Source organism: Pristiophorus japonicus, chromosome 15, assembly GCF_044704955.1.
Source record: "Pristiophorus japonicus isolate sPriJap1 chromosome 15, sPriJap1.hap1, whole genome shotgun sequence".
Classification (NCBI taxonomy): Eukaryota; Metazoa; Chordata; class Chondrichthyes; family Pristiophoridae; genus Pristiophorus; species Pristiophorus japonicus.
In genome coordinates, this window is record NC_091991.1 from 86769943 (window position 1) to 86786166 (window position 16224).

At 46.2% G+C, this 16224-nt stretch overlaps 1 protein-coding gene across 5 annotated transcripts in view; it reads left to right on the forward strand.

Moving 5' to 3' along the window:
- Window positions 1-16224, forward strand: part of tbxas1 (thromboxane A synthase 1 (platelet)) — a 329644-nt gene that overhangs the window by 298139 nt on the left and 15281 nt on the right. For all 5 annotated transcript variants that reach the window (XM_070900690.1, XM_070900689.1, XM_070900693.1 and 2 more), the window contains 3 exons: window positions 9852-9940; window positions 11150-11287; window positions 15412-15574. In XM_070900690.1, the coding sequence (XP_070756791.1) occupies window positions 9852-9940; window positions 11150-11287; window positions 15412-15574 (390 nt within the window). The remainder of the gene's footprint in view (window positions 1-9851; window positions 9941-11149; window positions 11288-15411; window positions 15575-16224) is intronic.

Sequence of the window (16224 nt, forward strand, 5' to 3'; positions counted from 1 at the left end):
TGTCATATCAAGAATGGGTAATGGTACCATTATGCACATGATGAACATTCAAAGGCTGTTGATATTAGTCCACATATGAGTGACTGCTATAGGCCATATGTTTGTATGAGATGTAATTCTGTCGCCAGTTTGTTGAGATGCCCCCTCGCTCCGTCTCCCACCTCCAGCTGCTCTGCGACTCCTGACACTTTCAGGGCAACCTCCTCTGCTGCTGTTAAGGTGGCCAATGATGGAGGGCCACCTCCGGTTCGCTCCCTCTCCCTATTATTGTGGGCTTTCTTTTCCTGCAAGGAGGAAAAGGAGAGAAGGTTGAGTGAGAGTGATGGAATGAGTGCAAGGAATGGATGAGTTAGATCTGTAGAGGGAGACTATGATGGAGTGGGGTGCTGATACCAAATGGCCTCCTTTTGTGGTATTAGTGGTATGATTGCATTAGGATGAGGGTGACTGTGAGCAATGGTTAGTCAGATGGGATGTGATAATGTAGATAGAGTGAGAAGCATGGGTGGACATGCAAGATATGTTGGTGTGAGTCATGATGTGCAGCAGTAGGCTTGGGAAGGCAGAGTCTTCTGTTGGGGGTGGTGAGTCTTGCTGTGCTGCTGCGGGTGATGGGTTCTGCTTCGTGGTCAACCGCTGGGTCGGTTGCCACGTGTGTGTGTGTGTGTTGCAGGGTCGAAAAAGGTACAGTCTATTGTGGGTTCTGGATAGTCCGTAAACCTGATTTTGGTTTGGTCCAAATTTTTTCTGCAGGTGAGTCCATTTGCGAGTTTGACCACAAGCACGCTACTCCCCTCTTTGGCCAAAACAGTGTCAGTAATCCACTTGGGACCTTGTCCATAGTTTAACACAAATACAGAATAATTTACTTCAATTTCGCGTGACACATTTGCGCGATCATGGTATGTATTCTGTTGAAGCCGCCTGCTCTCTACCTGTTCGTGTAGATCAGGGTGGACTAACGAGAGCCTTGTCTTAAGTGCCCTTTTCATGAGCAGTTCAGCGGGAGGGACCCCAGTGAGCGAGTGGGGTCTTGTGCCGTAACTAAGCAGGACTCGGGATACATGAGTCTGATGTGAGCCTTCAGTTACCCTTTTCAAGCTCTGCTTGATTGTTTGAACTGCTCTTTCTGCCTGATCGTTGGACACTGGCTTAAACGGGGCAGAGGTGACATGTTTGACCCCATTGCGGGTCATGAATTCCTTGAATTCAGCACTGGTAAAGCACAGCCCATTGTCACTTACAAGGACATCAGGCAGGCGTGCGTGGCAAACATGGCCCGTAGGCTTTCAGTGGTGGCAGCGGACGTGCTTGCCGACATCACACATTCAATCATTTGGAGTACGCATCGATAGCCACTAAAAACATTTTTCCCAAGAATGGGCCTGCATAATCGACATGAACCCTAGACCACGGTTTGGAGGGCCAGGACCATAAACTTAGTGGCGCCTCCCTGGGTGCATTGCTTAACTGGGAACATGTATTACATTTGTGCATGCAGGACTCTAAGTCTGCATCGATACTGGGCCACCACACGTGGGATCTGGCTATCGCTTTCATCATTACAATGCCTGGGTGGGTACTGTGGAGATCGCTAATGAAAGTGTCCCTGCCCTTTTTTGGCACAACTACCCGATTATCCCATAGGAGGCAGTCTGCCTGTATAGACGTTTCATCTCTGCGCCGCTGGTACGGCTTTATTTCTTCCTGCATCTCTAACGCGACACTAGACCAACTCCCGTGGAGCACACAGTTTTTTTACTAAGGACAGTAAGGGGTCCTGGCTCGGCCAGGTTCTAATCTGTCGGGCGGTAACAGGTGATTGCTCACTCTCGAATGCTTCCATTACCATAACTAAATCTGCAGGCTGTGCCACCTCCACCCGGTGGCGGGCAATGGTAGCCTACTGAGAGCATCAGCAAGTTTTCTGTGGCGGACGGCGTAGTTGTATGCGAACAACTTGAGGGCCCATCTCTGGATGTGGGCCGATGCATTCGTATTTATCCCCTTATTTTCAGGAAAGAGGGATATAAGCAGCTTATGGTCGGTTTCCAATTCAAATTTGAGCCCGAACAGATATTGATGCATTTTCTTTACCCCGTAAACACACGCTAACACTTCTTTTCCGATCATACTATAGGCCCTCTCGGCTTTAGACAGACTTCTGGATGCATAAGCAACCAGTTGCAATTTCCCAAATTCATTAGCTTGTTGCAATGCACAACCGACCCCATACGATGACGCATCACATGCTAGTACCAAACGTTTACATGGATCGTACAACACAAGCAATTTCTCAAAGGCATTTTCTTCGCTTTTATCCCATACCCATTCATCTCCCTTACGCAGTAAAGAGTGCAGGGGTTCTAACACTGTGCTAAGACCCGGTAAGAAGTTACCAAAATAGTTCAGGAGTCCTAGAAACGACCGCAGCTCCGTGGTCTCGATGCGTTCTTGATTGCCTCCGTCTTCGAATTGGTGGGCCTGATGCCATCCACCGCGATTCTTCTCCCCAGGAACTCCACTTCGGGCACCAGGAAAACACACTTCGAGCATTTTAACCTGAGCCCCACACAATTAAGCCAACTAAGAACCTCCTCCAGGTTCTGCAGGTGCTCGACGGTGTCCCGACCTGTAACCAAGATGTCGTCCTGGAAGACCACAATGCGCGGGACCGACTTCAGCAAGCTTTCCATGTTCCTCTGGAATATCGCCGCGGCCGATCGAATCCCAAACTGGCATCTGTTGTAAACAAAAAGACCTTTGTGCGTGTTGATGCAGGTGAGGCCTTTCGAAGATTCCTCCAGCTCCTGTGTCATGTAGGCCGAGGTCAAGTCCAGCTTTGTGAACGTTTTCCCTCCCGCCAGTGTCGCAAATAGGTCATCTGCCTTTGGTAGAGGGTATTGATCCTGCAGCGAGAAACGATTGATAGTTACTTTGTAATCACCACAGATTCCGACCGTGGTGTACTGGAACGATCGGACTGGCCCACTCATTGAATTCGATCGACTAAATGATGTCCTCTCGTTGCAGCCTCTCCAGCTCGATCTCCATCCTCGCTCTCATCATGTAAGGTACCGCTCTCGCCTTGTGATGGATGGATCGCGCCCCTAGAATTAAATGGATCTGCACTTTTGCTCCTTGGAACTTCCCGATGCCTGGTTCGAACAGCGAGGAAAACTTTCTTAGGGCCTGGGAACATGAGTTGTCGTCGATGGACGAAAGCACTCGGATGTCGTCCCAGTTTCAGTGTATCTTTCCCAGCCAGCTCCTGCCAAACAGCGTGGGACCATCACCCGGTACCACCCAGAGTCGTAACTCGTGCACTGCTCCACCATAGGAGACCTTTACGGTAGCACTGCCAATTATGGAAATCAGTTCCTTTGTGTACATTCTGAGTTTGGTACAAATGGGAGTCAGAACTGGCCTTGAAGCCTTGTTGCACCACAACTTATCGAAAGTCTTTTTGCTCATTATGGACTGGCTTGCGCCCGTGTCCAACTCTATGGACACCGGGAGTCCATTTAATTCAACCTTCAGCATTATCGGGGGACACTTTGTGGTGAATGTGTGCACCCCATATACCTCTGCCTCCTCGGTCTGAGGCTTTAGTTCATCATGATCCACCGTGGATCTGTCCTCCTCTGCTACATGGTTTGCAGGATTAGCAGGGTTTGCAGCTCGCCTGCACATGCGTTGGAGGTGTCCCATTGTTGCACAGCCCTTGCAAACGTATCCTTTGAAGCGGCATGAATGGAATCGATGATCACCCCCGCAGCGCCAACAAGGTGTTAATTGCCTTGTATTCACCACCATTGATGGCGGACTCTGAGTCATCTGTGGATGTGCAGCTACAGGCGTGCAAGTCCTGCCTTTTACATTTCGATTCAAAAACAACGTTACTTTGTTCACAGTACTTGCAGCAGTACTAGTGTGCTGGGAAATTTGTTTGGTATTGTCACTGGTGGAGATAAACGCCTGGGCTATCGCTATGGCTTTACTCAAGGTTGGGGTCTCTACAGTCAAAAGTTTGCGAAGTATTACTTCATGGCCAATGCCAAGTACAAAGAAGTCCCTGAGCATATGCTCCAAGTGTCCTTCAAATTCGCAATGTCCTGCAAGGCGCCTTAGCTCGGCGACGTAGCTCGCCACGTCCTGGCCGTCAGACCTCTTGTACGTGTAGAACTGATACCTCGCCATCAGAACGCTTTCCTTCGGGTTTAGATGCTCCCGGACCAGTGTGCACAACTCATTGTACGACTTGCCTGTGGGTTTTGCTGGAGCGAGTAAGTTTTTCATGAGGCCATACGTTGATGCCCCGCAAACGATGAGGAGGATCGCCCTTTGTTTGGCAGCGTTCGCTTCTCCTTCCAGCTCGTTGGCCACGAAGTATTGGTCAAATCGCTCCACGAAGGTTTCCCACTCATTTCTGCAGGATGCCCACAGTACTCTGCATTGTTGCGTTGGGGTTCATTATCTGTATGTCGTCGTCAGTTGTTATGTCTTGGATAAAGAGTCAGACTAGGGATTGTGGGATCCCTTGGGACTCCAGGGGATAAGCCCTCTGGTGGTTAGACATGGTAGAAACATAGAAAATAGGTGCAGGAGTAGGCCATTCGGGAATCGAGCCTGCACCACCATTCAATAAGATCATGGCTGATCATTCAACTCAGTACCCCTTTCCTTCTTTCTCTCCATACCCCTTGATCCCTGGTAATTACAGGTTTACATACATAACAAAAACTGTGCACAGTATTCCAGGTATGGTCTCACCAAGGCGCTGTACAATTGTAGCAAGACTTCCTGCGGCCGAAATTGAGCCTTTCCTTAAGGCCTGTTGCCACCGAAAATCGGTGACCATGCTGCGGAGTTGAGTGGTCGTCAACTTTTTATGGAATGGCCACTGCTGGTCCAATTGCTGTCCCGAGTTTTCCTGCCGGTGCCCCGATCCCCCCCTTACCACTCCGCTGCTGCCAATCCGCGGTAAGCACGTCATCACCGCGCGCACTGCTGATCTTAGCCCCCCGATGGCGACATTCCCCTCGGAAAATCTTTGGCCTGCCCGTTGATGCCAAAACCTGGTTTTCCCTGGTGGTCCAGTGAGACTGTGGCCTTCTGCAACGACGGTGCGGCTTCCCTTAAAGTGGAGGGCACATTCGGCCGGGCCACCAAAAGGCAGCCTGGCACCCCCTCTTGGGTGCAGGCCACTGGCCCAGCCGAAAACCTCCCTGGTGGCCCAGTTGGCCGAAGTTTAAAAAGCACGGAGCCTCTCCCCATTAAGTGAAGGGGAGAGCCGTGGTGATGCGGCAGCGTGATGATGTCATCGCGACGGTCACTCTGCACCACCCCCAAATTCCGCCTGTTGCTGTCACTGCCACGTTTCTGCCCCTCAGGTGTGTCACCGCCCCCATTAAGACTGACTTCCTGATCAAAACAAAAAAAAAACAAGGAGCAAATGTCGCTCAAGAGGCGACCTGAACCGCAGCTGTAGTAAAAACCATCGAAACGGGGTGGGGCAGGGGGCAATTTCTACCAGCCCCTTAATCTTATACTCCAACCCCCTTTCAATAAAGGACAGCATGCCATTTGCCTCCCTTATTGCTTGCTGTACCTGCATGCTAGCATTCTGTGTTTTCTGTGAGGACACCCACATTTCTCTGAACACCAACATTTAAAAGTTTTTCACCAATTAAAAAATATTCAGTTTTTCTATTCTTCCTACCAAAGTGAATAACCTCACATTTCCCTACATTATACTCAATCTGCCACCTAACTCCCCATGCACTTAGTCTATCTATATCCCTTTGCAGACACTTTGTGTTCTCACAGCTTACTGTCCCACCTAGCTCTCTATTGTCAGCAAACTTAGATACATTACACTCGGTCCCTTCATGTAGGTCATTAATATATATATATTAAACAACTGATGGGCGGCGGAGGCTTCATGAATATTCACATCCTCAATGATGGCGGAGCCCAACATGCAAGTACAAAAGACAAAGCTAAAGCATTTGCAGCTATCTTGCCAGAAGTGCTGAGTGGATGATCCATCACGTCCTCCTCCTGAGGTCCTTAACTTCACAGAAGCCAGTCTTCAGCCAAATCGATTCACTCCACATGATACCACATCCACCACCTTAAATATTCACGACCTCCACCACCAGCGCACCGTGGCTGCAGTGTGTACCATCTACAAGATGCACTGCAGCAACTCGCCAAGGCTTCTTTGACAGTACCTCCCAAACCCATGACCTCCACCACCTAGAAGGACAAGGGCAGCAGGCGAATGGGAACACCATCACCTCCGAGTTCCCCTCCAAGACACACACTATCCTGACTTGGAAATATATCGCTTGCCAGTGACGGCCACAGCGACTCCAGAAGGCAATGGGACCCATTTGACCATTCTTAGGCCGCGATCTCGGCAACCGATCGTGGCGAGACCGAAACGGCCGGGATCGGTGGCGGGTGGCGAAGCCGCCGCTCGCTGCAGCCCGCACTGTATGAAGAATCTTCCGTTGATGAGGCTTGTTAAGCCCACGCTGCGAGATTCCCGGCCAATTAAAAGGAAGCGGGTCTGATGATGTCATTTGATGACAGGTCATCAGCCGGTTTCCTTAAAGGGACCATGGCCACATTGATTTTGACAGTTGTTCTGTCAGTGTTCTGCAGCATTAAGGTGCTGCAAGCACTGCACAGAGGTGCACGGCTGCACCAAGGCTCTCCCATGACTCAGAGGGAGACACAGCACATAGGGAGATCCTCTTCCCTTCCAATGGGCAGAAGAGAGCTCCCCTGGGTACCAACGCAGACTGGTTGCACATTGCACAGGAAGGCACAAGCAGGGATGTCGTCAGGAGGAGCTGGCTGCAGGAGTGCAAACCTTTCAATGATGGAAGCTGGGTTATTGAATAAATTTAAGACAGAGATAGACAGTTTCTTAACCGATAAGGGGTTATGGGGAGTGGGCAGGGAAGTCGACCTGAATCCATGATCGGATCAGCCATGATCGTATTAAATGGTGGAGCAGGCTCGAGGGGCCGTATGGCCACTCCTGCTCCTATTTCTTATGTTCTTATCTCAGTAGATGATGAAACGTTACTGCAAAGCCACACTCAACCTCATTCTGTTGTGCCACACATCACATTCCCATCACTCTTCCCTACCCTACTTCTGCACATCCTTACACCTCTACCCATACCTCTCTATCTACATTATCACATCTCCATCTCACTCGCCACACCTCACACTCATCCTTGTCCAATCATACCAACTAACAACACACAAAAGTAGGCACTTGGGTCTTTTGGCCTATGTTCATGTAGAGTTCCTGCTAATGTGTCCTGAAACATTGACATTTTTATTTTGAACACTTTGCGTTCTTGGACTGATTTGTGTGAACCTTTGTAAATGGCTTAGTGAGTTGTAGTGAATGGTGAGACATAATGTTACCTCCACAATGGTGATGAATGTGAAAGGAATGGCTTGGTCATTGTAGGGATGCTTTATGGAGCTGGTGTGGGATGGTGCCAACCAGGCAGATCATGTGGCAGCCAGTGTGTACAGCGTCAGCTGAAGTGAATGTGGCCATGGTGAGGCCATCCCTGGTGTCCCGGCCAGCAATATGATTGGGTGCTGATGCCCGGTGTCCTGTGCAGCATCAGGTAATTGCGGAGAAGGTTGGTGTTGGTGGTGATGCTGGTTTGTTTAATGATATTGGTGTTGGCGCTGATCAAGTTTGGATTCTCAGGACTAAGGTGAGATTTTCTCAAGGGCACCAATGCTGCTAGAATAGATGGCAGCTGATGTTGAGATGACAGAAGCGATCTGTCACTGGTTGCTCCAAGGAGGTTGCTCCAAGGAGGTGACAGTGGAGACACTTCCAAACTGCATACACAAAAGAGTCTTCAGACTCTGAGATTGGACATTGAACAGCTGTGAAATGATAGCTTTTATACCACTTCTGATGCTGTCAACTAGTCAGAGCAAGGGAGAGTTACTGAGAACCTGACATGATGGCCGAGCGACAGGAAGCTGCTGAAAAACTTGGAAAAATGTTAAGTACCTGGTAAAATTCTTTTACATTACCTCTAATCCACCTCTTAATAACCTTAATTGGCTGGCCCGCCGCTTGGTGTCGGGTCAGTGAACTGCAGCCAGACGCGACACTTTGGAAATTCACAAGGAGGCAGGATCAGAGTGGGATCCCATCCCGCTGTCAATCTCGGCCATTTTGACAGCGGGCCCGCCTCCAAACCCGCACTCGCAGGGCTGGAAAGATTCCGGCCTTACTGTGTGATGGCCTGCAGGGAGCATCACTGCCAAGCCCAATTCTATCCTCACTCAATGTTTAAAGGCATGCACTTTGCAAGAGAAATCGTTGGATAGTGATCAGGAGAAGGACCCCAGGCATAATTCCTTTTCTCCTCAGTTCATGGGTAAAGAACAAATTGTACCAACCCAGCTGAGTTCATTTAACACAGCACAAATGAGCTATTTAAATAGGGCAATTTCCAGTCTGTCTGGATTAGTACTACACCAGGTAATGTCCTTACAACCAGGCCATAAAGGGAGACTAGAGATTTGTTTGAATAACTTATCAGAGGCTCAGGCTTAGACATTGAATGCCTCAAGTTGTATTGACTGTAGGTTCTCGTGGATTAATGATATTATGCTTCAAGATTTTTGCTCATTTAACCTTGGAGGAATTTGGGGTAATTTATATTAAGCAGTTGCAATCAAGTAAAATTTGGTTCACAAGGGACTAAATTCTCAGAACATACGTATTCTTGGAAATGTGAATGAGAGCCAGTCAGAATGTCTAACCAAAATGGTGGTTCTCACATACCACATCAGGGTGAGATAATTAGGCTCACTAACACATTCCAGAGACGAATGTGGGTATAAGATGTTGGAATGGCCTCGCTCATTTGAGCTCAGCAGGAATCCTCTACGTTCCCATATTTTTGTCACAACCTTGTGGCTGTGGGGGTCTCTGACAGCTCAACTAGCCAATCCCTGGATACAGGGGGCTGGGGCAGGTTCAGACACCAAGGACAATGTAACACATAGTAAGGAGAAGCCAAGAACACAGACACAGCAGGCAAGAACTCTCATCTTAAATGTAACATCAACTTGTTTCAGAGAATTGCTAGTCTGAATTTTGCCATCGAAGAGGAATAATGAGCTTTATTACTTTCTTATCACAAGGAGCGTTCCGAAATAAGTTCAAACCCACTGTGAACACTCTGTTATTAGTTTCCATATTATTTGTGAAATAAATCAGCCTGCAGGTTTATAATTGGTCTCTTCTCACTGGAGTGTTCATCAGTCCACCCTCTGGAAGATATGAGAAATCTATGTGGGGACAATACAAGATTACAGTTTCCAGTCCTTGTTGCATCCCCAGGTTACACTATCATATGGCTAGATTTTGGACAGGAAAGGTTAATTGATTGCAGTGGATATGGGATTCGTTTATGGAAGACACTGAACCCAAGAGAATATTTATTGTCTGCACTTCTCAAATTCAGCCCTCTTGAGCATCCCTAATTATAACTGCTCAACCATTGGTGGCCGTGCCTTTAGCTGCCTGGGCCCCAAGCTCTAGAACTCCCTAAACCTCACTGCCTCTCTGCCTCTCTTTCCTTCTTTAAGACGCTCCTTAAAACCTACCTCTTTGACCAACCTTCCGTAATTTCTTCTTATGTGTCTTGCTGTCAAATTTATTTGTTTTTTTGTCTTATAACACTCCTATGAAGCGCCTTGGGACGTTTTACTACGTTAAAGACGTTATATAAATACAAGTTGTTGTTGTTATTGTCCATTAACTCATCATTGTAATCTTTCAGACCACCCCTGATTATAACAATGTGCAGAAGTTACCATATCTGGACATGGTAATCTCAGAGTCTCTACGCATGTACCCACCTGGAGTCAGGTAACAACAAAAAACAGTTCACCAATCGGAATGAGAAACGGGTAAAACCTTACTTTTTAAAAAAGTTATTTAAAAACTAGGCAACGTTTTGTTTTAAATTACAAACGATTCCATTGGGCTTTGTACAGGCAGGACTGCACAATGACGTGGCTGGTTAGGGCAGTGCGTGGCTGAACCAAGTATATCAGTAAGGTCCCAGCTTTGCTCCCATAGTAAATAATAAACCAAAGTTCAATCCTAAAGGAATTATTATAGGTGTGGCCATCACATGGTACACTGCACTTTTGATTTTTTTTAAGCTCTCTATCCTGCAGGTTGGGAACTTACCTTTAAGCAGTTTTGATGACATCTTCCCCATACAAACACTTCCCTTTCCATTGCCCTCGCCCTGGGCATCACAGCTGCGCCCAGTCCTGGCCTTACTTCATTCAAGAAGGACATTGCTTCATTCTTTTGAGTACAAAGCAAATGGCGAACCTATTAATAGACAAACACTAGACTAAGAATCATCGAATGATTCTCTTCATCTCCCTTCTGGTTCTTTTGCCGATTATCTTAAATCTGTGCCCTTAGGTTACTGACCCTCTTGCCAGTGGAAACAGTTTCTCCTTATTCATTCTATCAAAATCCCTCTTAATTTTGAACACCTCCATTAAATCTCGCCTTTACCTTCTCTGCTCAAAGGAGAACAATCCCAACTTCTCTTGTCTCTTCACAGAACTAAAGTCCCTCATAACAGTATGGTTCAAGATTGAAAGGCTGGTTTACGATGGCCCATTAGCACCAACCAATGAAGTACAAAACTACATGGACCAAAGAGGTCACGGTCCGATTCCTGGCCTGTGCTGAGTTGAGCTGATCTCAGTCACAGTACCCCCTTGCCTTAAGGAAGTGGAGATGGGGGTGGGGGGAGAAATCATCTGGGTTACCCACTGTTGATTGCTATCCTTAACTTCTGTTAGAAAGTGCCTGTGCGTGTGTGTATAGAGGACATCTGGTGCCATGTACCCATGCCAGGCTTCAGTGCCTTCAGGAAAGGAGAGAAGTAAACTGGGCAAGATGATAAGAATTGGAAGCCATTAGGGTTTGTCCTCCTGGGAGGGAACCATGGAGGGAGAAGGTCACGATTGACTAAGGTTATTGTATGCGTTGTCTTTATTTGTAAGGATCGGAGATGAACTAACCAGCACTTGTGTTGGTCTGCTGCAGGTTTAGCCGTGTGTGTGAAAAAGACTGTTTGGTGAACGGGCTGTTAATTCCAGCGGGGTTTACTATAGAAGTTCCTGTCGGTGTCCTTCACTATGACCCCAAATACTGGCCAGAGCCAGAGAAATTTAAACCAGAGAGGTATGTAACAACCATTAACAACAACTTACAATTATATATTGCCTTTAACACAGTAAAATGTCCCGAGGCGCTTCACACATGTGTAATCAGCCAAAGATTGAGCCCCGGCCAAGTAATTAGATATTAAGACAGGTGACCAAGCACTTGGTCAAAGAGGTAGGTTATTCAATGCTGTAAAGTTGCAGAGACCCTTATTGTGCCAGCAACAAGACCACGAATACTGTCATTAAAAATTTAACTGAGTATAAAGTCATAAATGCCATCCACTTGTTCATTGGCCTATGTGTTATCTCCACATATTCAGTCACAATGTTGCTACCTCATCCGGAAATATTGCTGAATTGTAGAATTTCAGAGTGTTCAGCCTCAAGCTAGGCCGTGATTATACACAGTCTATCCGCACAAACATGGCCACATGAGTTCTCCTGTGACAAGACTTCACGAGTATAGTGAAATCTACAGTTATGGCCACTGCATAGAGCAGAAACCTTAAAATAAAGGAAAGAAAGATGTATTTATATAGCACCTTTTTTCAACCTCAGGATGTCCCAAAGCACTTTACAACCAATGATGTGCTTTTGAAGTGTAGTCACTGTTGTAATGTAGGAAACACAACAGTCAATTTCCACACAGCAATATGATAATGACCAGATCATTTTTATTTAATGCTGTTGATTGAGGATTTATATATTGTCCAGGACACCAGGGCTACTCCCTTGCTCTTCTTTGAATAGTGCCATGGGATATTTTACATCCATCTGAGAGAGCAGACGGGGGCTCAGTTTAACGTCTCATCCGAAAGATGGCACCTCTGACAGTGCAGCACTGTAGTGTCAGCCTAGATTTATGTGCTCAAGTTCCTGGAGTGGAACCCACAACCTTTTGACTCAGAGATGAGAGTGTGACGCTGAGCCACGGCTGACACAAATGGCATAAATGTTTTGAAACAGAAGTTTTCTGCGGTGAACTCCACGGGGTAGATTTTACCTTTGTGCGATGATGTAAAACGGGCGATGGTGTTACTTTCCAAGGGAAATAAAAATTGGGAGAGTTGTAAAACGGACTGGCTACCACCTGTTTATACTGCCAAAAATCGCGGTCTCTACGGGCATGTACGATGTGCGAACTTCCCTGTAGAGGCCCCGCAAGTGCCGATTCTCTTAGTTAACAAAAATCTCTCAATTAAAAGAAAAGATAAACTCGCATTTATATAGCGCCTTTCACAACCACCATACATCTCAAAGCGCATTACAGCAAATGAGGTATATTTGAAGTGCACTAACTATTGTAACATCGCAATTTCAGTGGCCACCAGTGTGTTCCTCAAGGCATCCTTCACATTTACGCATGCACCGAAATCCGGCACTTGTGAACTGTTCCAACACATCCCCGGGAGAAGGGCCTTCGTGGGCAGAGATTTGTGCTATTTGCCCAACTCTAGTGCAGCGAATGTCCTTCAAACCCTTACGCCTGGTAAAAACAGACGTAAGGCCTGATTTTACCAGCGTAACAGTTTTAAAAGGTAGAAAAATAAAATGTTATCAATAACTTTTATATTAAAAATCCTGTCCGTTAAGGTAAGATTATTTTTACCCTTATTAAAACATGTGAAAATATTCAAAAAAATAAATGTTTGAAACATTTAATTAAATTCAATTTTAATTAATTTTAAATATGTGAAGTGTTTTTCTTGTTTATTTAAAATGTTTGTGTTTTTGGGGTTACCCCCATTCATAGAAATGGTGATCTCCGTACAAATGGAACTGACCATTACTGTGATTGGGGATATGCCATTTTCTTTGATTGGTCCGGCCCATGCGATCCCAGGATGTACACATGCTCTGGAATACGTAGGCCTCTGCGCTGGGCTGCACATGGAGGCCTCGTAGTGCAAGTATTCGTTCTTCTGGGACCACTAGGTACATTGGTAAATATTTTTGTGGTCAGAGAATCCGACCGCAATTTCAGGGCCATACGATCGAAACAAAGTCAAGAACTTGTATCTGGGCTGAGTTGAATATTATTGCACCAAGTTATTGTTGAAGGGACTGAGATTTTATTTTACAAATCTACACATTGGTAATCTTTCTTTCTCAAAAGGAAAGGTAATTCATCATCACCTTTCTGGGTTACTCTGGTGAAAAAAATCCTCAAAATGACAGTCTTTATTTCTGGTGTTCATCCGCTCAGTCCTGCACATCATCCACAGCTCCCAAACTTGGGTATTGACATATTACCTAGTACAAGCCAAAAGGCCCCAAGCTGTGTCCTCGGTCTGTGCTGAGACTCCGCCCCGGACACAGCTTGAGCATGTATTTGGGGTGGGATAGTGAGGGAGTTCACAGCCCTTAATGCTATCTATTGACTACTGTCGAGCAGACAGTGTGAGCGTGTGTGTACTCACACGTGCGTGTGAGTGTGTGAGGACCACATTGGGCTCAGCTGTGATATACTCCACAGTTGATAGCAACCACCCTTTAGGTTCCCATACGAAGACTGGTCACTAGGACGTACTGGAAGGCTACTGGTGCCCATGACCCCAACCTGAGTCTTTAAAAGAGGAAGGGGGCAAATTGGAGTGAAAAAACCCATCTCTGGTTAGCTTACCGTCAGCCAGTGAAAGTATGTAAACAAGAAGGTTTGAACGTTAGAACACAGTCGCACTTGCTGCATTGAAGTATAAATGGTTAAAGCTTCTGTCTTTGCACCTGCTAATGACAAAGAAGCAAAATGAAAATAAATGGTTAAAAGAAAGAGGAATGTTTTAGTTGCTGGAAAACAAACATGTATATCAGTAGAGCAAGTCTACAGGGAGTAGTTGTACTCCTTGCTTAAGGTTTATGCAGTAGTGTGGTCTAATCATGCATCCTCTGGGGAAAGATATACTCGTCATTTGCCCAGCTCTTTTACAACATCCATTCTTCCCCTTTTATTAGTCCTGCCATTCTTCTATGCGTGTGTTGTTTTAAAATTAAAAAAACATTTTTCCCTCCACAGTGTTCAATTCCCTTCCCTTTGATGGATGCTTTTACTCAGTTGCACTGGGCATGGGGCCAGAAATGATCCAAATATGGTAGTGTTGCCCAGGAACAAATAAAATAGGAAATTCTAGTCCCTTAACATTTTTTAAAATCTGAGGAGACACATTGGGCAATATCTTGCTGGAGCTGGCCAACTTACGTTGTACGCCGTTAGTTAGACACTTTCCCTCGCGTTTCAGCTCAAAATTGTTTTGTGCCGTAACTTGGTGGAGGGGAGAGGACAACGGGGCATCTGGGACCCTAGTGAAACACAGGACCAACGGCCTATCTCCTCAACCAATGTTATTTAAGAATTGAGAAAGAAACGAAGGACTGACGGAGAAGGAAATAGAGTGTATCAGAATCAAATCAGGTACAGAAAGAGAAATGAGATAAAGGAAAAGAAAGATTGGATTAAGAGAGAAAAAAAGAGAAAAGAAAAGAAAAAAATTAAAAATTTAACATTTTTAAAATCACAAACAACAATTTACTACATGCAGGAATGAGAGTCCACAATTTAAATTATTCAATTTCTGGGCCAGAAATTAATGTCACATCATTAAAAAGATACTTCCACTGTTAAGTTCCAGCCCTATCTTTCTGTGGTGCGTTTAATGTGGCAAGTTCTTAAAAATAATGGTGAGGCTATGGGCGAGTGTAAATCGACTAACAAGTTCCAGAGGTTCTCAATTCACGATGTATCTCTTTGTCTGACCTTGCTGGCTGATTTTCACATTAACATGCTGTTATTTTTCAAGCACGATTCAGCCCAATAAAATGGTAAGCAAGATGTACCAGTTGGAAGTAATAGGGAGGGAGATGATGTTCAGCAGCAGAGAAGGGACAGCTCTAGGAGTTGGCAGAACTGGGGTGCAGGTGGAATTTGGTCAGTGAAGAAGGGTATGGGCCTGTCAGCACAGGGGCGTGTCCTCGAACTTTCCGTCTTGAGAAAGATACACACAACTTTCCAGAGGAATGTCTATCACTGCACTCGCTCATTCACAGACGGGCACTCTTAGCTAAGGAACCTTAGTTACACTTCACACATCTCCCGTGTATGGATCAAATACAAATCATCTTCTCCTTAATGTGTTTGATCATCAGATTCACTGCGGAAATGAAAGCAGAGCGGCATCCTTTTGTGTATCTGCCCTTTGGCGCGGGACCCAGGAACTGCATCGGAATGAGACTGGCACAGTTGGAAATCAAGATTGCACTGGTGCGGCTTCTGTCAAAGTACAGTTTCCAGACCTGCCCCGAAACACAGGTACACATTCAGATCTGTCTTTGGATATAACTGGGCCTTGTTGATTCAATACAGGTTGAACCTCCTTTATCTGGAACCCTCGGGACCTGGCCTGTTCTGGATAAGGGATTTTTCCAGACAAGGGGAGGTCACGTTAAATTGGATGGTACAGGTACTGAGCAAGCGGATATCGAGGATGGCTGGCTTGGGGTTGGGAGTGCGGCAGGGAGATTATTTGGTTGGGGGGTGGGGAGGTTGCAGTGGATCGCGGGGTCAGGCCAGCAATTGTGGGAGTTGGCAACGAGGAATAACTTCAATTTGTTCATGTCGGAGTTCTGTGTAAGCGCCACCCGGTGGCCAGGAATGGTTCTGGACGGTGGGTGGTTCTGGATAAGGGAGTTCTGGGTAAAGGAGGTTCAACCTATAGTAGAGAGATATACTGTGTGAGTTCTAGGCACAGAGTCTTTGCTTATAGAATTATTACAGGAAATCATGCTCACAGACAACACATAGTGAGAGGATTGTGAGCAAAATAACTGCAGGATACGGGGACTGGGTGGTGCAGTGGGTTAGACACTGGTGTTTCACTGGATGTAGAGGATTAGACACTGGTCTTTCACTGGGTGCAGTGGGTTAGACACTAGTCTTTCATTGGGCGCAGTGGGTTAGAC